This window comes from Motacilla alba, chromosome 19 (assembly GCF_015832195.1).
Source record: "Motacilla alba alba isolate MOTALB_02 chromosome 19, Motacilla_alba_V1.0_pri, whole genome shotgun sequence".
NCBI lineage: Eukaryota > Metazoa > Chordata > Aves > Passeriformes > Motacillidae > Motacilla > Motacilla alba.
This window is the reverse complement of record NC_052034.1, coordinates 10097395-10121049: the sequence shown is the minus strand read 5'-3', so window position 1 is coordinate 10121049 and position 23655 is coordinate 10097395. Positions and strand designations below refer to the sequence as shown.

The following is a 23655-nucleotide window of genomic DNA, read 5'->3' as shown; positions in this document are numbered from 1 at the left end:
TGGAGCAGCCTGGGACAGTGGAAGGTGTCCCTGCCATGGCAGGGGTGGCACTGGATGGGCTTTGAGGTTGCTGCCAGCCCAAACCACTCTGGGATTCTGTGATTCCGTGGTGACCGGAGGGTTCTGCTGGCTTGGGGCTGGGAAACACAGAGCTGTGGCTTGATCTTTTCTGGATCAGAAGAAACACAACACAGGAAAGAACAACAGAAGGGAAGAATGCATGCAGCCTCCCTGTCAGGGCTGGGGAAGGGAGAAAGGCTCAGGTTGGCCATTCCAGCCTGGACACACAAACCCATTTCTGCCAGGGAGCACAGGGGGGCCTGAGGAAGCAGTTCAGGACCAGATGGGATGAAAATCCCCCAGGAAGGGGCTGTGTTTGGGCACCCTGGGGACAGTGCAGCTACCCAGCTCCTCCCAACCCAGCCCCAGCAGCAGCTGGTGGCCATTTCAGGCCTGACCCTTCCCAGGTCCCTGTGCTGGGTCAGGCACCTTCCTCTGGCCAAAGCCAGCCCTATCCCCGACGAAGTAGCCCAGGGATGAGCCCAGTGCTCATCTCCACCAAATCTGGCCCTGATGCCTTCATTTCCCTTTCTTGATTCCCTTTTTCCTGCCCCATAACTCCTGGTTTTTCCCCTGGAAGTCCCACCAGCCCAGGGCACCAGGGCAGGCATTTCTTCTGCTCTCATTCAGCTCAGCAAGGGCAGCACAAAAACCATTAGACGTTGGGGTTTTTTGGGTTTTTTTTGTTTTGTTTTGGGTTTTTTTTTGGTTTTTTTTTGGTTTTTTTTTGTTTGTTTTTTGTTTTTTGTTTTTTTTTTTTTCCTTATTAGAAAAAGAGACAATCACAGCCTGTAGCAAATCCAGGTTCCTGAGATCCACTTTGTCCCATCTCATCCTTTTGCCCCAGGATCTGCATGGGTGATCCAGACCCTCACAGGCTCATCCCACACCTCAGAGACACCTGTCCCCAAGCACCAGGGATTTCTGCTGCTTGGAACCAGGATCCACCCATTGTCTGCCCTTACCCATGGCAGGGAGCTCTTGGAATCTGGAAAACCCACGGCTCTGGCCAGGGCATCCCCACTTGCCAGCCTGTGCCAAGGCACTGCAGCAGGATGGGCACCAGTTGCTGTCAGGAGCTGTGCAAATGTCTCCTTCTTAGCAATAAAAAGGGAGAAAAAAAAAAAGGATTTGGATTTTGGGCACTTTGATTAAAATTTAATCAAGGGCTGGTTTCCCACCCAAAATGAGAACTCGGGGAGGAAAGCAGGAGGGGAGGAATCCAAACACACGCAAGGAACAAAACCATCAGGAGAGAGAACAAGAATAAGGAGAAAACAAAGCAAGAGGAAAAGAAGAGGAGAGATGAAACAGAAAAGAATGAGACAGAGTGAAAAAATCTGAAGTTGAAATAAGCAATCAAAAGGAATAACAAAGGAAAAGGAGCAAACAAAGGAAAACACACAGAGAATAAAGGAGCAAGAGGGGACAGGGATGGAGCAAACTCCTGCAGAGAACAAAGAGGGGATGTGAGGCAGCCCAAGACACAAAACTGAGACAAGACAGCACTGAAGACAAAGGGAAGGTGGAACAAAAATAGCACCAAAGTGGAAACATGAAGGGTGTGAAGGTCCCTGGGAACTGACTCTGGGCAAGGGGCAAAGCTGAGCACGGAGGTGACCCCGGGGCATCCACAGCTCCTGGGCTGCCTCTGCACAGCCCCGGGGCTGGGGAGGGCACAGGAGGGGCACAGAGGGAGCAGGAGACAGCAGAGCCTCAGCCGGGGCTGTCCTCTCTGCCCCCAGGCTGCTGGAGAGGAGACAGCTCTGCCCCAAGGGACCCCTCCGAGGGGCGGCATCCTCAGATGCTCCGAGCTGTGCCAGAAACGGCAGAAGGAGCCCTCCTTGCCACCGTGATCCCTCCTTGCCACCGTGATCCCTCCTTTCCACAGTGTTCCCTCCTTGCCACCGTGATCCCTCCTTTCCATGATCCCTCCTTTCCACAATGCTCCCTCCTTTCCTTTATGATCCATTCCTCCTCTCCACAGTGCTCCCTGCTCCCCTCCCAGGCTGAGCTGTCCTGTCCTTTCCCTCCTCCCAGTGTCACTTTGGGGTCCAGCTGGCTCCAAAGCAGCCGTGCCAGGGCCAAGGCCAGCGCTGGAGCCGCTGCCAGCTCTGGGGTAACACCTCCCAGAAAGGGTGAAAATGGCTGTGCAGCTGCTGGGGGAGAGAGCGGGGAGGGACATGGGTGAGAACCAGCCCAGCAGGGACAAGAGCTGGGCAAGAGCTGCTCCAGGGGCAGAGATTACCCCAAGAGTCCATGCAACAGCTGGGCCCTTGCAGCCCCTGGAGAGCCCCCCTGGAGCAGGGGGAGATGCCTCAGGGGAAGCTGCAGGCCCTGGAGAACCCGTCTGGAGCTCTTTCAGGAGCTGTGACCCATGGGGGATGTATCCCATGAGAGGGGCCCAGGGTGGCACAGGGGGAACTCATGAGGAAGGATCCACAGGCAAAGTGAGATGGACCAAGCCCATCCCATCCACCTGCAGCGTCTGGAATGGCAGAGCTGGGAATGGCTGGGTGAAGGTGAGCCTGGGCTGTTGGGGTTTCAGTCTGCCTCTCTCACCACCCACTTCATTTGTACTTGTAACTAATCCAAGTATTGTTCCCTAAATCAGTATCCTGCCCATGGTGGTGCCTGCTGAGGGCCCTCTCCTGCCCCAGGAATTTTCCATGTGATTTTGTCCCCCTGCCATGCCATGGAGGGTGGCTGGCAGCAGCTGGGTGTTCTCCAGAGCCAGCCAAGGCCGTGCCCACCACAGCTCTCCCAGCTCAGCATCTCTACAGCCGCAGGAAGCTCCTGCACTGCCAGGGATCCCTGGGCCCTGTCCTGGTACCAGAGCTGCATTCCTGGGCCAGTTTTCCAAGGATGAGGCTTCAGGCACTTTTTCTATGACCAGGAACTCTGCAAGAAACACCCCAGCTCATCGTGGGGGCTCGGGAGGCTAGAAGGATCCCTGTGGTGGCTCTTCCACTCAAAATTCAGCTGCTGCCACTGGCTCGGTGCTGAGTGCAGCTCCGCTCAGCCCCTTGTGCCCCTCTGGATCATTTTCCTCCAGGCTTGGATTTCCAAGAGCACAATCAGAAATTAATTCCTGCCTGTCCATAACAATAAAACCCGGGGTTATGACAGCCAGGAAAGACATTTGGAGAGCTCTCACCCCTCAAACATCTGAGACACCAGGTGGGATTGAAACAAGAATTCCTCCTGTGGAAAGCTCACAGGGTTATCCCATCTCTCTCCCTGTTCTTTGCCTTCTGTCAGAGGAACAACCCTTGACACAGAGGAGCAGGGTGGCTGCTCCAGACAGTGAGCCCTGAAGGAATATCCCAGAAGGAATATTTGGCTGTAGGAGCCCCTGGAGCCACTCCCCAGGCTGTTCCTTTCTCACTGCCCTGAGCACAGCCGAACTCGGCTCCACTCGGGATCCAAAGCTTCTGGGCCAAATTCCCAGCTAGGGTTTGCAGGAGTCACCCAATCCAGCAGGAAATGGGAACTGCCCCTTTTTCCTGCCATAAATCCCCACCTGAGCCCTTCCCGGGGTGAGGAGCAGCTGAGATGGGCAGTGTTTGTCACACTCATCCTCTGGGGTGTTACACTGGATCCACGTGCTCCTGACAGGATTTCTTGGGCTCTGGACAGTGCTGGGCTCTGGAGCTCCTCGTTCCTGCTGTGATTTTATTTGGTTGTGTTGCTGTCAAAGGCACAGCCGAGATTCCCAACCCAGCAGTGGGAACTTCCCTGAACTCCTGAGGGAGCTGAGGAGCTCCCCTGGCTCCAGGGGGTTGTGGGGCTCCTGCCTGCAGGAAGACTTAAAGCCATCATTGATTTGGGGAATTTTTTGATTTATAAGAACATTGATTTCAGGAACCACCTGAACCCCAACACTCAGGATCAGCCACCCCACAAAATCTTGGCCTTGCAGTAAAATGAGCTCAGCTCCCCCCCCCCATTTCTCAGCTGGAAGGGTTTATTTCTGTCCCTAAAGTGGCCCAAAGTCTTTCTGATGTTTAAAGGATTGTTAAAGTTTGGCAGTGCCAGGGGAGAGGCCTCAGTCCTTCATCAAGTCAAGGGAAATACAGATTGGATATTAGGAAAAAGTTTTTCACAGAAAGGGTGATGAAGTTCAGGAATGGCTGCCCGGGGAGGTGGTGGAGTCACCATCCCTGGGTGTGTTTAACAAAGCCTGGATGTGGCACTGGGTGCCAGGGTTTGTTTGAGGTGTTGGAGCTGGGTTGGACTCGATGATCTTTGAGGTCTCTTCCCACCCAGTGATTCTGTGAATTCTGTGAATCCATCCCATTGTCCTTGGAAATCCAGCTGAGACTCCTGATGGCCACAGATGCTTTCCCAGTCCCAACCCAAGCAAGGATGGCTTCCCATCTGTGAGGGGAGCTGCAGAGTTCCCAGTGCCCCATTCCCCCGGAGTGCTCAGCTCCATGGCCATTAGCAGTGGATCCGTGCTCAAATTGCTCCATGGCCAAGCAGAGGCTTTGCCATTGGGGGTCCATGAGTTCAACTTTCAGTGTTGAAATGGGACTTTAGTGTCACTTGAGGGCTAGAGAGAACCTTCTGGACGTTCTGCTCTCTGCCCTGGGCAGCACAAAGCTGCTGCAGAGGAGGAGTCCCTGCAGAGGGTTGTGGTCAATGGCTCAGAGTCCTGCTGGACATCAGTGACCAGTGGTGTCCTCAGGGTCACATTTGGGGCCAGGGGTATTTAAATATCTTCATCGGTGGCACACGAAGGCATCAAGTGCAGTGACACCCCTGGAGGATGGGGCCATCCAGAGGGACCTGGAGAGCGCCAGGAATGGCCCTTGGGAATCTCAGGAAGTTTAGCAAGGGCAAGTTCAAGTTGGGGCAGCCCTTGGGATCCATCCAGGCTGGGATGAGCAGCTGGAGCAGCCCAGGGAGAAGGCCCTGGGGTTGCTGTGGGTGACACTGGCCATGGCCCAGCCCAGAACATGCAGCCCTGGGCTGATCCCAGCGTGGGCAGCAGGGCAGGGATTGGGATTCTGCCCCTGTGCCCAGGTGAGACCCCACCTGCAGAGCTGCCCCAGCCCTGGCCCAGCACAGGCAGGAGCTGGAGCTGCTGCAGGAGCCCAGAGGAGGCTCCAGGGTGAGCAGAGGGATGGAGCAGCTCTGCTGGGAGGAAAGGCTGGGACAGCTGGGAATGTTCACCTGGAGGAGAGAAGGCTCTGAGATGAACTTGTTGCAACATTCAAATGCCTGTAGGGGCTCCAGGAGAGCTGGAGAGGGACTGGGGACAAGGGATGGGGGGACAGGACACAGGGAATGGCTTCCCACTGCCAGAGGGCAGGGATGGATGGGATATTGGGAAGGAATTGCTCCCTGTGAGGGTGGGCAGGCCCTGGCACAGGGTGCCCAGAGCAGCTGTGGCTGCCCCTGGATCCCTGGCAGTGCCCAAGGCCAGGCTGGACACTGGGGCTTGGAGCAGCCTGGGACAGTGGAAAGGCACTGGATGGGCTTTAAGATCCCTTCCAACCAAACCATTCTGGGATTCCAGGATTCCATCTGCTCTGAAGCAGATTGAGCCATCTCCCAACATGGATCTTGCCTCTGGGAAAGCCCTGAGGGTGGGAAATGCTCCCCACAAGGGCTCAGGTTTCCATCCTGCAAGAGCCCTGTGGCTCCAGAGCCCCGGAGGGGCTGGGTGTACCCCTGCCCAGGTGACACTCACCTGGGTGTCCTCACCTGCTTTGCCCCAGCTCCCTTTGGTCACACGGTGCCCCCATGGAGACCCTTCCCTCCAGTCAGGAAAGCACCAACGCGGTGCTCAGGAGAACATGGGTGGAAGGAATGGGCTCAAGGAGTGCCCCGAGCTCCAGGTGACATCAGGAACACTTAGGGACAGCCAGCCTGGGCTCAGGAATGCAAATGATGCTTTACTGGCCACATCACATCTCCTTCCAGCTTGTGGGGTGTAACTGTTATCCTGGTGAGTGGCAGCAGCAGGGATGGATTCGATGGGAGTTAATCTGTGCCCACCATCTCTCTTGATCTCTCCTTCATTTCCATTTCTTTTAAAAATGGAAGCTTTATTAAAACAGCAGCACTTTTCTATTAACTGAGTAACGCAGAGGAATGACTGCCTCTGTATCTCACCAGCTGAGAATCTTTTGAAAATCACTCAAGAGGCAAGGCTCAAACCAGATATTTAATAATAATCACTTGGAGATCACTTCTTAAAGCAATTAACAGATGATTAGAGATAAGCGAGATGCAACAACGAGACCTAGATCTCAGACAGATTTCTCCCGGGGTCACCCTGCAGTCACCATTGGTGTCAGGACAGAACAGCAGAGGAAATTCCCACTTTTCAGCCTGATTTTGCTCCTGTTTCCAGTGGTTTGGAAGCTGGAGCAGGGAGAAGGCGCCAACACCTCCCTGGGGCTCTGCCCCAGCTGAGGGTCCTGGAGCCGAGGGTTCATCTCCACCTTCCCTTCCTTGTGCTGGCTCAGGGGCTGCTTTTCCTTCTGGAGCACGAAGGAAAGGCAGGTCTGAGCCTGAACATTCCAAAGGATCCCAGGGCTCAGCAGCAGCAGGATCCTCCTGCCCCAGGTCTCTGTGCCACCTGGCACGGGGACCGCAGTGGCACCAGGGACACGCGGCCATCCCAGAGGGACCAGGGACAGGCAGGGACTGGGACAGAGGCAGGGACTGGGACAGAGGCAGGGACTGGGACAGAGGCAGGCCCTCCTGGCCAGGGGCTCAGCACAGCCAGATGGAACCCAGGAGCAGCCACACATCCCATCCAGCCCTGCTGCGGGAGCAGACGGGGCTGGGGACCTCACCCCACCACTGTGACATGTGACAAAAGCCAGCTGCTGCCACCCTGGGCACTGGCAGGGCTCGAGCTGGGCTGAATTACAGCACAGGCAACATCCAGCGGCTGTCTGGCTGCCTATCCCGACCCACACAGTCTCTCCCTCCAATATTTGCTCACTTTAAGGGCATTTACCTGCTGGACCGGAGCTGCGGGGTCTCAAAGCCCTCAGGGTGTCCTGGAGTCACCAGGAAATTGCTTCTCTTAGAAGGCAGCAACAAAGGCAGGGGGAGCTGGCTCATGCATCCACGGAGTTGTGGTCATTTCGGGTTTGGAAGTGCTCAAATTTATTACACAAGGGATGATGCAACAGCGAAAAAGAGAGCAAAATTCTACATTGACTCTCTACTCTGCAGGTCAGGACAACTAAGAGGTTTTACTTCATTAAGGAAGGCAGGGGAAAAATCAGAGACAGCCCCAGTGGTTGAGGGAGCCTTGTAAAGCCTAAATGAACAATCAGTCCTAGGTGATGCTAGTTGCTGTAGAAGGAACAATGAAATAGATCTGCTTCTGTTCAATAAATTACTAAAACATCAGTTATAAACCTGCTGCATGGCATTGGAAATTCAGCTCGTTAAACATCCAGGGAGCTTCATCCTGATGCAAATGGAAGACAGGCATGAGTGCTCTGCAGCAAAGGACTCTGTGCACATCCCAGCTTGGGAAACATATTTACACATCCATCTCATATATTAATCTATTTTAGTGCACCCTAGCCAGAGGGCAGCCACAAAGAGGATTATTCTGGGAGAAGGACAGGAGATGGGCTGGTTTCTCCTCCCTGCTGAGCAAAGCCTGTGTCTACCCACGTACAGCAATTCTGCAGGAGCCCGTTTCCCTTCTCCAGGCAGCCACACGTCAGGGCCCCAAGCAGAGGACTCCCAGGTGGATTTGGCAGCCAAGATATGGTAGCCAGGATTACTGTGAGCCACAAACAAATTAGGTGAGATCTCTCCACCAGAGCCACAAGCCTGAAGTGGCTTCAGGGCCAAGAATTTCAGCCAAGCTGCCATTTGTTGGGGCCTTGGCCTCCCTCCCTGTCCCTTCCACAGCCCAGGAAGGGCTGCAGTGACTCTGGGGCACCTTGGCCAGGCCTGAGCAGGCAGGACAGGGGTGCTCAAGCCTCAGAGAACATTCCTGCTGTCACCCAGAAGGGCAGGCAGAGATCCCAGGTCATTCCCAAGGGAACCCCTTTGGGCTCTCCACGGAGGGAGGTGCTGGCTTGGCCAGCAGTGTGTGGGTGATGGAGAGGGGGCAAGAGGAGGTCAGGGGGTTTATTCCACTGCATTGTTTGGGGAAACTTCTGTGATTAAGGGTTGGAAAGATCCCAGGGAGCTGCTGGGGCATGTTTTGCTTCTCCAAAACTCAGGGAAGAGGCTGCTGGATGCAGGGGCAGGAAATGGAAAAGGGAACAAGGACCCAGCAAAACACTACATCCTTCAAACTCGGCTCCTTGGGATGATGACCTTGGGATCATTTTCCTCTCCCAAGCTCCTCAGTTTCCACACTTGCCAGGCAGGTCTGTCCAGGGTCGTGGTGCAAACCTCCTCAGCCCTTTGGGAGAGTTTGGAGTTGTGGGGGAAAGCAGAAATCCCCTGTCAGTAAATGCTCCCAGACTGCTCCAGCAGGGAATGTGGCACCTCTTGGAGAGCTGGCCAGAGGGAAGAGCAGTTCTGAGCCAGCCCCACACAGCTGGGATCAGCTGGGGGAGACTCTCACACGGTAGAAATAAAGCCACAAACGCCCATCTCCCCCAGGTCCTCTGCCAGGAACACGAAGAAAACTCTGGTTGATATTCCATCCTTTCCAAAGGAGTCCAGGCGGATCAGTCCCATCGGCTGTGGCTCAAGTCAGACTCCCCTGACTCTTTCAGCCTCTACTTGATGAAGTTTTTAATTGTCCACCTCTGCCCAGTGCAGCTGCGGAGGATCAGGTCAATGCCAGCCATGCCCCTGTTCTCCACCTCCAGGCACCGGCCCGTGCCCTTGTTCAGGATGGCTCCGTTCTGCAGGTAGGGAGATGGGGAAAGATGGACAAATGAAGATATTAATTGCCTGGGAAGCAAAGCAGGACCAGGAGGGCAGCCCTGGGCACTGCTGGAAGGAGCACTCAGCTGGGTGGGAGGGCAATGCAAACAATAAAATAATTCCCCAAATAAAGGCAGTGAGCATCCCTTGTCCCTGACAGCACTCAGGGGACACCTGTAACCTTTAAATCCCACAGCTGCTGGGAAGTGGGACCCTTCTGTAAATGCTGTATCATTGCCCTGGGCTGCAAGGTGTGTGTGCATGCTGTTTGCCACCTGTCAGAGCTGGGGCAGTTCTCTGCTGGTCATGGGGCAGTTTTTTCTTTCTCTCTCCCACAGCCAATCCTCCCTCCAGGAGATCTCTGCTGTCCATGGCCACTGAGTGTCCCTGCATGGCTGATCAAATTCCAGCATCCCATGGGGAGATGCTCTGCCCAGGGCAGGAGCCAAGCATTCCTGCCTGGATCCAATCTGAGCCTGGAACAGCACAGCAGCCTTTGCCCCCTGCATTCCCAGAGGAGCAGCTTTCTCCTGCCCTGCATTGCCAGAGGAAGAGCAGGCCCATCTCCAGCAGCCCTGGAGCTGCAGAGGAAAACTCCCCCCTTGTGCAGGATCCCTGCTCCAGCAGAAGCACAGCTGGCACTGCAGGAGGGCTGAGCCACCATGGAATGGCACTGCTGCCACCCCCCTGACCCACAGGGGGTCAGGGCCTGTTCTCACTCTGGCAATGTTGTTTTGTATTACTGCATTTTTTATTATATTTTTTAAAATTTTCTTCCCTAATAAAGACCTGTTATTCCTATTCCCATATCTTTGCCTGAGAGCCCCTTAATTTCAGAATTATAGTAATTCAGAGGGAGGAGGGTTAGATTTTTCATTTCAAGGGAAGCTCCTGCCTTCCTTAGCAGACACCTGTCTGTTCAAATCAGGACAGTTATTTACACTCTGCTTTGGGACAAAAGAGTGTGAATGAATTTCACTCTTCATCCACAAGAAACAAAGGAATCTGGAAGTCATTGGCAGATCACACATAACCAGATCCACCTTTCTGCTACCGGAAAGGAAAACTTTGATTAGAAATTGTCCTGAAATGCTGCCCTGATCCCTCTTAACCTCCTCCCTCTGCCCCAGGAGCTGGAATTCACTCTGCCATGGCACAGTTTCCCCTCTGTCCCACCCCATCCCACGGGCTGTGCCCCAGCCAGGGCTTGGGACACAGCAGAGGTGTGGCTTTTCTCTTCACGGAGAAAAGCAAAGCACAACTTCCCAAGGATATTTCTGGGAATCGCAGTGAGGAACCTCAGAGAAAGAAAAACCAATTCTTATCTCAGCTGCTGTCCTCTTGTTGCTCACAAGTGGAATGCGTTGTGGAAGATTGTTCACCTGAAGGGAATTGGTGATTGGCTCCTGGTGTGAGTGTTTTGATTCACTGACCGGTGGAATGCAGGGGTGTGTGTGTCGGGGCTGTTGGCTGACAGGCATGGGTTGAGTGCGTGTGCAGATTCAGTTCAGATGTAGTGTAATCAGTATAGAATAATACAGTATAGAACAATATAGTGTCATGAAGTCATGAGTTAGCCTTCTGATATCAATGGAGTCAGATGCGTCGTTTTCTCCCCTCGTCGGGGGTCACCTTCTCCTATACAGAGGAGCCCCGAGGGCAGCCCCAGACACACCTGGATGAAGCTCCAGCGCTTGTGGAGGCTGCTCTTGACCTTGTCACAGTCCAGCAGCTGCGGGAAGCGGCTCTTGCCCGTGTCCACCAGGCAGCGCGTGTCGGGCAGCAGCGTGGTGGTGCCCAGGGCCCCCAGGTGCAGGAAGCCCTCCTTGGTGTATCGAGCCAGCTGGGGAAAGCAGAAATCCCCTGTCAGTAAATGCTCCCAGACTGCTCCAGCAGGGAATGTGGCACCTCTTGGAGAGCTGGCCAGAGGGAAGAGCAGTTCTGAGCCAGCCCCACACAGCTGGGATCAGCTGGGGGAGACTCTCACAGTAGAAATAAAGCCACAAACGCCCATCTCCCCCAGGAACTCTGCCAGGAACACGAAGAAAACTCTGGTTGATATTCCATCCTTTCCAAAGGAGTCCAGTCCCTCAGCACCTCAGAGCATCAGCACAGAGGGACAGGACAACCCAGAGCCCCTGGAAACATTCTGTGGGGATGCACAGGGAAACAGAGCTGGAATAAATCCCAGCAGAGAAGGAATAAATCCCAACTTTCTCCAGCCTTTTATCCCTGCTTGGGCTTGGCTTTTTCCAGATGCAGGTGAGGAACTGAGACACAGGAAGGGGTAGGAATAATTCCAAGCCTTAAACCCCTCCTGGAGCAGACTCCTGCCGCCTCCTGGAATGCTGTGGAATGGGGCAAGGGATGGTTTTCCCTGGACTCCGGCTGGAGCCAGCTGGCCTGGCTGCCCTGCTGGGTGAGCCAGCCTTGGCTGGGCTGGTGCCTCTGGGTGCCTGGCACAGCCTCCAGGGCTCCAACCAGGCAGCAGCACCAGCCAGAGGAGCCAGATCTGGGATGGGGGCCTGGACCTGCCCTCGGGAAAGGCCCAGGATTGCAGCTACCCCGGCCATTCCCACGGGATCCAACTGCCCAGGGCTGCCGGGGGCTGCCAGGGGAGGCAGGATGGGAGCAGCGGGCAGGGGTGGTGCCCCTGGGGACACCAGGCACACAAAGGACTCCTCCATTTCAAGGAATGCCACCACAATATTTCCCTAAACACATTTAAATTCTGGAGTGAGGAGAAAGGAACGCCAGTGTCCTGCCTTTTATAGTTCAAGGGAAAGATCTCCACAGCTGCTTATTTAAATTATGAATCAGGCCATTATCCAGCAGACAAATAAGGAGGATTCAGCGCGTTAATTAACTGAGCATATCTGTGACCCAGATGCCAGGGAAGAGGCAGTAAATCCCACTGGGAGTTTGGGTTATCTGGGCTGTAATAATTAAACACTGGAAATCAAGTTAAAACAGTGTAACAGGGTTGGACTGCAGACTCAGATCCAGTCAGGGTGCCCAGCTCCCTTGGTGGGCCTGGCTCTGCTTGCAGGTGAGGCTGGAGTTACCCCTGCAGTGAAAATGTTGTGTATCAGAGCAGGCCCTGAGCTCCTCACATCTCCCTGATGTTCATTCACCAGGTGCTCCCCATGGGAGGGGTCAGGAGCAGCCCAAACCCTGATCACAGAACCATGGAATAGTCTGGCTTGGAAGGGACCTCAAAGCCCCTCCAGTGCCACCCCTGCCATGGGCAGGGACACCTTCCACTGTCCCAGACTGCTCCCAATGTCCAGCCTGGCCTTGGGCACTGCCAGGGATCCAGGGGCAGCCCCAGCTGCTCTGGGCACCCTGTGCCAGGGCCTGCCCACCCTCCCAGGGAACAATTCCTAATTCCCAATATCCCATCCATCCCTGCCCTCTGGCAGTGGGAGCCATTCCCTGTGTCCTGTCTCCTGGTCCCCAGTCCCTCTCCAGCTCTCCTGGAGCCCCTTCAGACACTGGCAGGGGCTCTGAGCTCTCCCTGGAGCCTTCTCCTCTCCAGGTGAGCACCCCCAGCTCTTCTCCCAGCCTCTGGTCACAGGAGAGTTAATTCCAAGCCCTATTTCCTCTTTTGTTATTCTGCTCCTCTCCAGATTGAGCCAGGGGCCCCAACGCAGCCTGGGACAGGACAAGAAACAAGGGAAAGACCAAGATAAAGGACCACAGGAAAACAGTTTAAAACTATTCCCAAGCCAAGCATTTCAGAGGCCTTTAACCCCTTCACCAGTTTAAGTGGCCCAAAGCCACATCCCCAGGCAGAGGCACTGACTGACAGCCCCAGCCCCTGGAACATCCTTCCATGAAACCTCATCCAGGAAACTGCACCTGGCCACCTCCCCACCTTCAGCTGTTCCTGGGGGCAATCCCATGATCACTGGGGTTGGAAAATCCCTCCAGCCCATCGAGTCCCAGCTGTGCCTGATGCCCACCTTGTCCCCAGCCCAGAGCACTGAGTGCCACATCCATGTCTTCCCCGGGCACCTCCAGAGATGGAGACTCTACTTCCAGTGCCTGACCTCCCTTTCCATGAAGAAATTTCCCCCAAATCCACCCTGAGGCTCCCCTGGCCCAGCCTGAGGCCGTTCCCTCTCCTCCTGTCCCTGTTCCCTGGGAGCACAGCCCGACCCCCCCGGCTGTCCCCTCCTGTCAGGAGCTGTGCAGAGCCACAAGGGCCCCCCTGAGCCTCCTTTTCTCCAGGCTGAGCCCCTTCCCAGCTCCCTCAGCTACTCCTGGGCTGGGGCTGATCCCCCTGGCAAAGCTGCACCTCCAATCCATCTCCTGTGGTTGTGATTTCTGGCTGGCTGCATCTTAGGGATGGCAGAAAGTTAATTAGACATCCCAGCACCTGGGAAATAAAAGCCTTGATGACCTTCATTGACTCTATTGGAAAATAATTTCGGGTTGTTTAGCTTCCCTTCTGCTCTGAGCAGAACATCAATTAGCAGCCATCAGTAAAATGGTCAGGATTTGCCTTTTACCACAATTTAATCTGATTAAAGGGTGCTGTTTCGTCACCCCTGCTCCTGCCGTGTCCCCCATGAGCTCAGTATTGATGGCTTTGTCCTCAACTTCTCCTGCTTAAATGGGCAAAACATATTTTATCCTATAATTAAATGAAATGCTCTGCTGGGTGAACATTATCTTAAGTTTTATAGCATTATAGTGCTTTCTATCACCTTAATATATCACCATAGCTGTGTCACTGCAATGAGCTATGGCTGCATTATTAGTGTAATACATCATTACAGCAAGGTGCTTCCATGAGGGACTGCCTCAAAGATGAAGCCATCAAGCAGGAAAAAAATCCATCAGCAGCCTCAATATAATTACAGGATAAAAGGATGATGATGGAAGCTCATAATGATTTGACCTGGAAGTGAATGGAAGCAGGGAGAACAGAAAGCTGAAGGGAAAATAAGGGAAAAATCCCCCAAATTTTACTCAGTGAAGGATGAGTGAGTAAAGGCAAGATCTCACCTGCATTCAGAGCCACCGCCCTGAACTGCATCCAGGCTGAGCTTAAATCCACGGGCAGCCACAGGAGAGAGCAGAAACTGGGGATGGGACACAAAGTGTCCAAAACGGCCCAAATCCCTCCCGGCAGACCAACATTCCCTCTGTCCCAGCTGGGCTGGGGACCCACAGCCAGAGGGGTGGGCTGGGACTGGATTCAGGAAGAGGGAGGGCTTCAAAGAGGATCCCAGCACCCTGGTGTGGCAGGAGCAGGAGGCACCACGGGCCCCCTGTCCTCAGGATGTGCCAGTGCCAGCAGGGAGCCCACACCTGCCCCTCTCTCATTGCTGCCGAGGCTGGCAGTGAAATAATTTATTTATTCTGAAATAAGGAATGTCTGGCACGTCAGAATGTCTCGGATGGGCCCCAGGATGAAGGAGAGAAGAGGGAATTTTAGGACACCACGTGTGCTTTGGGATGTGAGCAACACTAAAAGAGCTCAACAGCTCATTGAGAGGTTTCATAGACATACAAATAAATAAAAATTAAACATATATATATATATATACAAACCAGAGTTTTCATTACTTCTAATTCCATTCCCAGCCATAAATTACAACCTGCAGCCCATTAATTAAACAGTTGTAGGGAAAGTCCAATTTCCTTCATGGTGCCACAAAAGCCATTTCAAAGCTTCTGTACTCGCTGATAGCTGCTTAAAACCAGCAGTTTCCAGGAGTTTCACTAATTGGATGTATCAGGAAACAAAGGAACTGCCAAGAACTGGCTCTCAGCTGAAGAGGGAAGGAACACTGTGGAGAGGGAAGACCAGGAAGGAGGAAATGGGCAAGCTCCAGGCAGCCAGCAAAATTTGACTTCAGAACTCAAGTAGGGAAAGAAAACGTTGTTAAGCTTAATCCCAATAACACCGAGGGAAAAATAAATAACCTGTTCTCAGCCATTCACCCTAAAGGCCAGGGTCAGCAGCCAATGGCAGCCCAATCCAGCTTCTCACACAATAATGCACTTAGAGGCTCAGATTTTCAGCCACAAAGTGCAATAGGCAGTTGGTGCCATTTAAGAGAAAAATGGGGCTTTTTGAGCAAGAGCAGGTTCTGTTTAGCAGGCACTCCACCAGCCCCAGGGACTGATCTTTGTTTAAGGCCAGGGTAACCCAAAGTGGGACTTCCTCCACCCCACAGCTGGTTCCCAGCTCCTCCAGTCCCCAGCTCTGGCTCAGGTGAGCTCTGGGATCACTTAGTCCAGGGTGACTGTGGAGTGAGAACAGGATTTTTATGTTTTCCCATTCCTTGAACTGCACATTTTTTAGCTGAAAATGAACCTCCTCGAGCCTGCTGGGCCCCAGATGCTCCAAAACTTTTGGAGAGGCAAAAGAAGTGCTGGAAAACGAATTCTAGCCAAGCTGAAATGGCTCATTAGCAGAGCACTAATTGTTTTCTTTACCCCATTAGTCTGGGTTTATTCTGCTGGTGGAAGAGAAGTAATCCCACAATGGGTTGGGTTGGAAGGGACCTTAAAGATCCTCTTATTCCAGCCTTCCATCCAACTCCCATCCAACCTGGCCTTGGGAAGGAAACTCTCACATTGTGTCCATGATTATTGTTATTTACCTTTGTCTGGAAGATTTTATCTTAAACTACAAATTTCTTTCTTTTTTTTTGTTTCAAATTGCAAAAAAATCTCAACTTTCCAACATTTTCAATTTACAAAGGTTTCCAATTTCCTTCAAGGCTTTTCCTTGCAGCTCTGGCAGGATGATGGGAATCCAGAAAATACTGCAGGAGCAGCTGGGAAAACCCCCTGTGATACCCGAGGTGTTTTTAACACTGCAGAGCAAAGGCCACAGCTCCAGCCTGTCCCCGGTGGTGCCACCTGGCCGTGGCAGTGCCAGCCTCACCTGTGGGCCCCAGCCATGGCACGGGTACAGTATTGCTGTGTGGTTCTCCTGCGGGCCCTGGTCCAGGCACACGTCCTTGGCCTTGTTGTTCCGCAGCTGGGAGGGAAAAAGGGGCAGAGTTATGGCAGAAAAAGGGCAGAGTTATGGCACAGAAGAGGCAGAGTTATGGCAGAAAAAGGGCAGAGTTATGGCACAGAAGGGGCAGAGTTATGGCACAGAAGGGGCAGAGTTATGGCACAGAAGAGGCAGAGTTATGGCACAGAAGGGGCAGAGTTATGGCAGAAAAAGGGCAGAGTTATGGCACAGAAGGGGCAGAGTTATGGCAGAAAAAGGGCAGAGTTATGGCACAGAAGGGGCAGAGTTATGGCACAGAAGGGGCAGAGCTATGGCAGAAAAAGGGCAGAGTTATGGCACAGAAGGGGCAGAGTTATGGCAGAGAAGGGGCAGAGCTATGGCAGAAAAAGGCAGAGATAAGGCACAAAGAATGGCAGAATTATGGCAGGAAAAGGGCAGAATTATGGCACAAAAAGGGGCAGAGTTAAGGCATAAAGGGGGCAGAGTTAAGGCCCTCTCTTATCAGAGAGAAGCAGGAAATGGATGCTCAGCCCTCTTTACCCTCTCTAGCTCTCACTGCTGTATCACCAGGAACAATCAGGCAAAGAAAACTTCCAGAGCACTAAACCATTCTTTAAATCCAAGGCTAATGATGACTTGTTTTGTATCATAATCCCCATTCCAAGGAGCAGCATCCCTGGCCACAGCTGGCTCTGTGTTTGGTCATGGGGGGTGGGGACAAACCTAGGTTTAGTTTGCCAGAAATCAATGCAGAGCCCCTCAGATTTCAGTGAAATCTCAGAGTGTTCAACAAGGCAGGGAAAAAAGCCCAACTCGAACAAGAATCACCTTGGAATCATCACATCCTTGTTCCAGCTGGGCTCTTTTCCACCCCAAACCATTCTGAAATTTCATTTTCTATGAAAGTAGAATTTTTTGGGAGGTTTTAGCTTGAAGGCCTTAAGTAACTTTGATAACAAATCTTTCCTAAGATGAATAAAAATGAATAACTCATCTGGGATGCCCAGGCTTCGAGGAGCCTACTCCAAGTGCCACCACTCCATCAATTCCATTGCAGCAGAGTATTTGTTATTAGTTCCCATAAATGACTCTTTCTATATTCCCAGAATGGTTTCAAAGCCAGCAGAGATTGAATTAAGTCCCCTTATTTTATCTTGTCCTTAAGCTGTTGTGACAAGGCACTGAATCCTCCAGAGACCTTGTCAGGAATTAGGCTGAGTTCAAGTCACAGCGTTTTAGAAGATGCCTGTGTATTAAAAATACAAATACAGCTGCTTAATCCATGGAGTCAATGGGAAATATGGATCATTTCTGTCAATTCACTAAATGATGTATTAACATCTTTTACTTTATACAGTTTTCAAAGATCAGCAACAAATCCCTAAACTGGTTTTTAGAAGAAACTGGGAGCAGATTTATGCAAATTTAGATAATTACACAGGAAAAGTTAGTTTTGATTCAGACTCCTCTCCTTTGAGGCTGTTGCTCATCAGGGAGTGTAAATATTAGCAGGCTGAGCTAAGGGACTAAATTACCTCTCCATAAGCAATGGTGTTGTTGTATCTCCTCATTTCTGGATAAACATGGTCCAGGTACCACTGGAAATTTTTACACTTCAGGCTCTTCCTCAAGGCTTTCCTCTCAGAAACATCCCCAATGTCAATCCCTGGATTCTGAAAAACAACAACAGGACATCACTGAATGGTCAGACTTCCAAAAAAAGGTACAATGAAAGTATTTCCCTGAGCTTTGAGATCTTTCAAACTGCCTGGGAACTGCCCGTGGCTGAGTAATTCCAGGAATTCTGGGATGTGTGTCAGGGGCTGAAACCACCAGAAGGAAGATGTGGCTTCCAGAGGGGGACACCAACTTCTCTGCTGGGTTTTGAGGCCCCTTGCAATGGCCATGGGCTGATGCTGGACAGGCCCTCAGGTATAATTCGCAAAAGAGGAGCAGAAGGGAGAAGAAAAGGTTTGGAGGAAGGTTGGGAAGTGCAGTGAAACTGGGGAGTCTTCTCCCAGTTCTCTAGGGTTTGGATCCATCTGACAAAGACTGATCTGTATTTTTAAACAAGGTATTTTTAAAAGATTTCTCCTCCTGCTTGGGTTCTGAGGCACAGGTTTAGCAGCAAGTGGATATCAGGATTTAAAAGATAGAAATGCAAACCCTGGCTGGGCACTGAGCACCAAACCCTTCCCTGACCCCACTGAGACACAGCCCAGAGGAAGGGAGGAGTAAAAGGTGTAAAATAAATGGAAAAAGAATGAAGGAAAGAGAGAAAGGCTCAAGATTCAAATATAGCAGAGGCAGACAGCTGAGAATAAAGGATAAAAATTGCATGAGAAGAAAAGCTGAGGCTGAACCTCAGCAAAAGCTCTTGGCAATTTGGGCAGTTCCAGGGTGGAATGGTCTCCCTGGAGACACGGCAGAAGCCCACTGCTCTGCAGACACAGCTGGCCCCGAGCAACAACCCAGCAGGAGCTGGGAGCAGGGCTGGAGAGCTGCCCCCTTTGTTCCACCATGGGATCTGGGGGCCAATGCAGCAGGGAAGCCAAAGGCAGGCACACAGCAGCCCCTTCTTCCTGCACCTGCCTGGGCTCCCACTCTGGTCCAGCTCCTGCTCTCGTCTTTCCCAGAGATCATTAAACACAACTGGGAAAGCAATTTTCCATTACAATGCTTGTAATGATCTCCTAATGAATTATTCACTCTGCTTTAGAAGAGACACCGTTTCAATGTGCCCCTGGTAGCTGAGAGGTAAAAATAAAGATGATTCAGTGGAGAGAGGCAGGACAGGCTGAGATCTGAGTGGGTGAGATGGGGCTCAGAGCAGTCAGGCAGCACCTGGGATGGGCAGGGCAGGGCTTTGCCTTGGCATCACAAAATAATCCAGTGCATAGCCATAAAACCTCCCCCACCCAACAAGGCTTCCCTCAAATTAAATCTTGATTTGACTGGGGAAAGACCAGTATAAAATCTCAAATGGATTTTGGGGAGCCCAGACCTAGTGGGGAGACCTAGATAAAAATCTCAAGTAGATTTTGGGTCACCCAGGCCTGCTCCCACCCCCAGTGCTGATCCATGTGATGCTGCCTTTTCCAAGCTCCACGGGATGGATTTGAATCCCTTCTGCAATGCTCTCAATCTGTTCCTGAGCAGGAGCATGACGCCTCACCTCTAAAAAGGAATCAGCCCAAGGATCAGGATTTCTGATCCCCGCCCATAAGCATTTGGATCTTGAAGCCTCTTTTTAAGATCCCCAAGTTCCCTCAGTCCTGGAGGCAGCTCCCCCTCTCCCAGGCCCTGGAGTGGAGCCTGTCAGAGCCAGAGCCCTCCTGCAGCTCCCTGGGAAAGCAGCTTTCCTTTCCATCTCTATTCCTGTATTCCCCCCACCCCCAGGACCACAAACCTGCATCTCCTGGCCCTTCCCAGGCTGTTCCCCAGTGCAGCACAAAGCTGTGACTGCTGTGCCTCCCAATGCCAGCAGCCCCCAGACGTAACCTGTGCTCAGCAAGCTGCAGCAGCAGCAGCTCAGGTTTTTGTGCTTCCCTGTTCTCCCAGAGGCCTGCAGCAGACACCAGCTGGGGGTGCTCCCTCAGCAGCTCCAGGACTCGGCAGCTCTTTGAGCCTTGGCCAAGCAGGAATATTTTGTGTTCATTTTTAGCACCAAGGGGTGCCTGGAAGTAACTGCACCCAGGGGGGCTGGACACTCGTGGCACCAGTCTGACCTCCCAGGGAAACTGGGCAGCCCCCAGTGCCCGTTCACCTGCTCATCCACCCATGACCCAGGGGCATTGCTGCCTCCCCCTGCCCACCTCCCTGCTCCCCCCTGGCAGTGCCAGTGCAGGAATGGGCATTGATCCTGCCAGGGCTGCTCCAGGCAGAGTTTGGAGCCAGGAACCACAAGCTGCTCTTGGCTTCCAAGATCAGACAGCCTGCAGGGAGGGCAGAGCCCCAGCAGCCACCTTGGACCTGCAGAAATCCCTCCTGGAGCCTGTGGAGCTTTCCCAGAAGGGCAGGGAGTGACCCCTGTGCAGGACGTGTCCCTGGACACCCTCACCTGACGGCACCTCATGGTTTTCCAAAGATTCACCAAGCTGTGAGGTGGCAGGATTTACACCAAAGTTAATGTGTCAGATCCATGAAAACCTGACCATTTCTGGGCAGAAATCAAAGGAGCCACCAAAGCTCTTTAAGGAGAAGGTTTAAGAGGAAGGGAATCCCTTCTGTGAGCCACCAACCTCCAAGCCTTTACCTTAAAACTTTCCAGCACTGGGAACACAAACAGTCCCAACCCCTGGGGAGCTCTGGGAGGGATCAGTGGCCATGAGCTGGGAACCCGAGCTGGGCTCGAAGTGACACAGGAGTAAACCTGAGGCACTAACAGTGCTGACTGCCATCAATAATCTGTCTGCAGACAGGCTCCACCTGCAGAGCAGTGTCAGGACATCCCTTCATGCTGGGTAAACACTCAGGGGGGAGATAAACACCACAGCCCAGGTTTAATTCTAAGAACCACACAAGAAAGGCTGTGGGAACAGCAGGAATCCCTGCACAGCCCGCAGCTCTTGGAGCCTCTCCCTCAAAGCCGAGGGAGCTCTGCTGGGGCTGACACCCGGGGGGTTAAGGCTGAGCTTAGGGACAGGAACTGCTCCAGGATTCAGGTTTTAAGCAGCAGGTGCCCTCGAGGGCAGGCTGTACCTCCAGAGGCAGGTTCCAGGCGATGTAGACGTGCCATTTGTAGTCGTCCATCCAGACCTCGGCCACGCGCAGCGCGTTGCGCTTGGTGTAGAAGCCGATGTTGTTGTTGTAGGGCTTCTTCTTGCGCTCGATGTGGGCCACCCTGGAGCAGGGCAGCACCTCCATGCTGCCCCCACACAGCCACACCTGCAACACAGCCACAGCCCCTCAGCACGGGCAGCACCAGTGAGAGAAAGGAGCTCCGAGCACTCCTCGTTATCCGGCAGCGTGCCTCATCCTGGCAGCAGAGCCCACGGCCAGGTGTGGCCCCTGCCCAGCACTGACACACACAGGGGACATTTGTGGGGTTGGAACTGCAGGATCTTTATGTCCCTTCCAAGCCAAACCACCCTTGGATTCACCTGTGCCCAAAGCTTTAGCGGGATCAGGTCTCTTCCTCACCCGGTGAAGGATCCAGTGCTACATTTCCCTCCAAATAAAAAGCATTAGTGACTGGAATAGATCAAACAATTCCAAGATCCCCTCCTGCAGAAGGGATGAATCACTGAAACATATGGCAGGGACAGATTTCTCCCACTTGAAAATGTTTGTTCATTATTGTTCTTTCACATGATGCTTCAAATTCCCTTAAATCACAGTTTACAAGTTAATAAAATCTTGTAAGATCCTCTTTTGATCTCCCACATAGGGGATTTGCAGGAAGACTTGCCATACCTGCCTTCTTCCCTGCCTGTTTGTCACCAGCAAGAAGCTATTTAGCTTCCAGACAGGACTCCAGGCCCTGGGCAATCACTCCAAAGCCACGTTCCAAGCAGGCTCCTCTGCACCATCATTCTGCACAATTATTGGAACACCCAGTGTTTCTGAGATCCCTCCCAGGCTCACCACCTTCCCTCCCACCTGTGGGCCCTAATTTTCATGGAGCCTGCTGGATTGCCCCTTCCAGCAGCACCAGGAGTCCCCAGCCTGGAGCAGTGCCTGGTGTCACCTCCCAGGGGTGGCTCTGAGCCCTCCAGTGTGGGCACATGCCCAGGTGACAGCAGAGGGGGGTGGCACAGCGAGGGGACACCTTCCCTCGGGATACCGCTGCTCCTCACGCTGTTCCCTCCTGGATTGCTGCACAACAAAACACCTGAGCCTGTTGTATCTGTATCAGCTGCTGCATAAACCTGCAGAAAAATCCCACTGCACTCCTGCTCTGTCCCCTGACCTTTCAGAACACTTTAAAGACAATTTCATGCCCCAGAGTGGATTCAGAGCTGATCTCTCAGATAGGGACCTGCCTGTCCCTCCCTGGCCCTCCCCTCCTCCTCCCACCCCAGCCAACTCAACAAGGTCCACTCAAGGTTTGCACAGGCCACAGGCAAAGCAAATCAGAGCTGGACCAGGCAACCCCACAGAAAAGCAGATCTATTTTTAAAGGAATATTCCTAAGGTAGAAACTGCCTGTGTTTCTTGCCTGCTCAGTTCTTTAATTTATCAGCCTCCTGGTGAAATAGAGGAATGAGCTCTGCCCTTAGGTGCTCCCAAGGCTGCTGGGCTCAACCACTACACTGAATAAATCTTCCAGTCCAGAGTGATCCCCAGCACCTCCTGGTTTTGTACTTTTTGGGATTTGTTAGGTTTTGTCCTGATTTAAAATCAGAATGATTATTTTGAAACTACTAAAATCATCATTACTGTGATTTTCCAGCAGCCCGCCCCGAGTCACACCATTGCACTGTTACCCTTCTGAGCTTCAGTTAAATAATTCATGTCAGCTTCCTTACATTTCAGGAATATCTGTACAAACCACCTGGAAATCCCCACATTGGAATAACCTGGGTGAGGCAGAGAGCTGGGCACTGAGCAAAGGGCACATCCACAGCCTGGTCCAGAGAGATCAGTACAAACTTAATTCAGGAATTATCCAAGGAAAGGCCATACATCTACCTCCTAAACAGAGCCTGAACTGTCATTATAAATTTTTAAAACTCCTGTTTTCATAAAGTATTTATAAATATTTCTGCTGGGAACAACTGGAGCAAAGAGAGCTGTGAGCCAGGAATGGCCAAGTCACACTGGAATCTCTGTCCCAGGAAGGAGTTGTTTGTTCCCACGTGGCCCCACGAGGAATTTCTGCCCCTGCTGCACCCAAAATGCAGGTGAAGAGGTGCCCAGGGAGCTGCAACCCGAGAGCCCCACGAGCTCAGAGCAAGGCCTCGGCCCTTGCCACGGCTCAAGGGCACAGAATTCCTTCTCCTGCTGCCCACAGGACACAGCCAGAAGAGCCTGGTGCATCCCAACCCCCCAGCAGGAGGGCAGGCACCTTCCCTGATGTGCCAGCCCTGACTTCACCCCATGGCATCCAGCCTGGAGGGCAGGAGGGTCCTTGGGAGCCTTTTGTGTCCCGGCTGAGCAGCCACTGATCCCAGCAAAGCCCAGAGCAGGTTCCTGCTAAGGAATGCTACTGGATTCGTTACAGATACACATTATAATATTGGCTTCTGGCAAATGTTAAAATGGATTGTATAAGTGTGATGTTAAAGTAACTTTGTTATAAAGATATGGTTTTTAATTCTGTTGTTAATTAAGCTTAGCCATGGCAGTGCAACAGCTGATATCAGTGTGCTTGTGTTCAAGTGCCAGCTGGGATGGGATGACATCCAGTGAACACAGGATGAGGACACCTGTACAGATCTGCCAGCCATCGGCACTCACTGTCTGAAGGCAGTGTGGGCCAGGGCCAAAGCTGAAGGTGATGATAAAAAAGGACTAAAAGCACAACCAAGGAATGTGCATGCTCTGAAAAGGCAGACCCAAGGAGGAGCCATGCTAAACAATTCTTGGAACACATGAACTGGTTTGGGGAAAAGTTTACTGTGCATAAGGCTTTATGAATATGCAATGAGCTGATGCAATTAAATGGTATTTAAGGGGTATCCATGAAGATAACAGGGTGGTCTTGGCTGAGTGCCAAGATGCACCTGGCCTTAACAACCTTTGCTCTGTGGTCCTTGTTTCCCTTATTACACTTTTTACATTTTCACAGGACAGTGAAC

At 52.5% G+C, this 23655-nt stretch overlaps 1 protein-coding gene across 1 annotated transcript in view; it reads right to left on the bottom strand.

Annotated features, from left to right (window-relative positions):
* Positions 1-6216: 6216 nt before the first annotated feature.
* GALNT17 (polypeptide N-acetylgalactosaminyltransferase 17) overlaps positions 6217-23655 on the bottom strand; it is a 210257-nt gene continuing 192818 nt past the window's right edge. The window contains exons 7-11 of the mRNA XM_038157887.1: positions 20615-20800; positions 17449-17586; positions 15839-15934; positions 10607-10774; positions 6217-8909 (exon numbers count right to left, since the gene is read on the bottom strand). Coding sequence (XP_038013815.1) covers positions 8781-8909; positions 10607-10774; positions 15839-15934; positions 17449-17586; positions 20615-20800 — 717 coding nt within the window. The 3' untranslated portion in view covers positions 6217-8780. The remainder of the gene's footprint in view (positions 8910-10606; positions 10775-15838; positions 15935-17448; positions 17587-20614; positions 20801-23655) is intronic.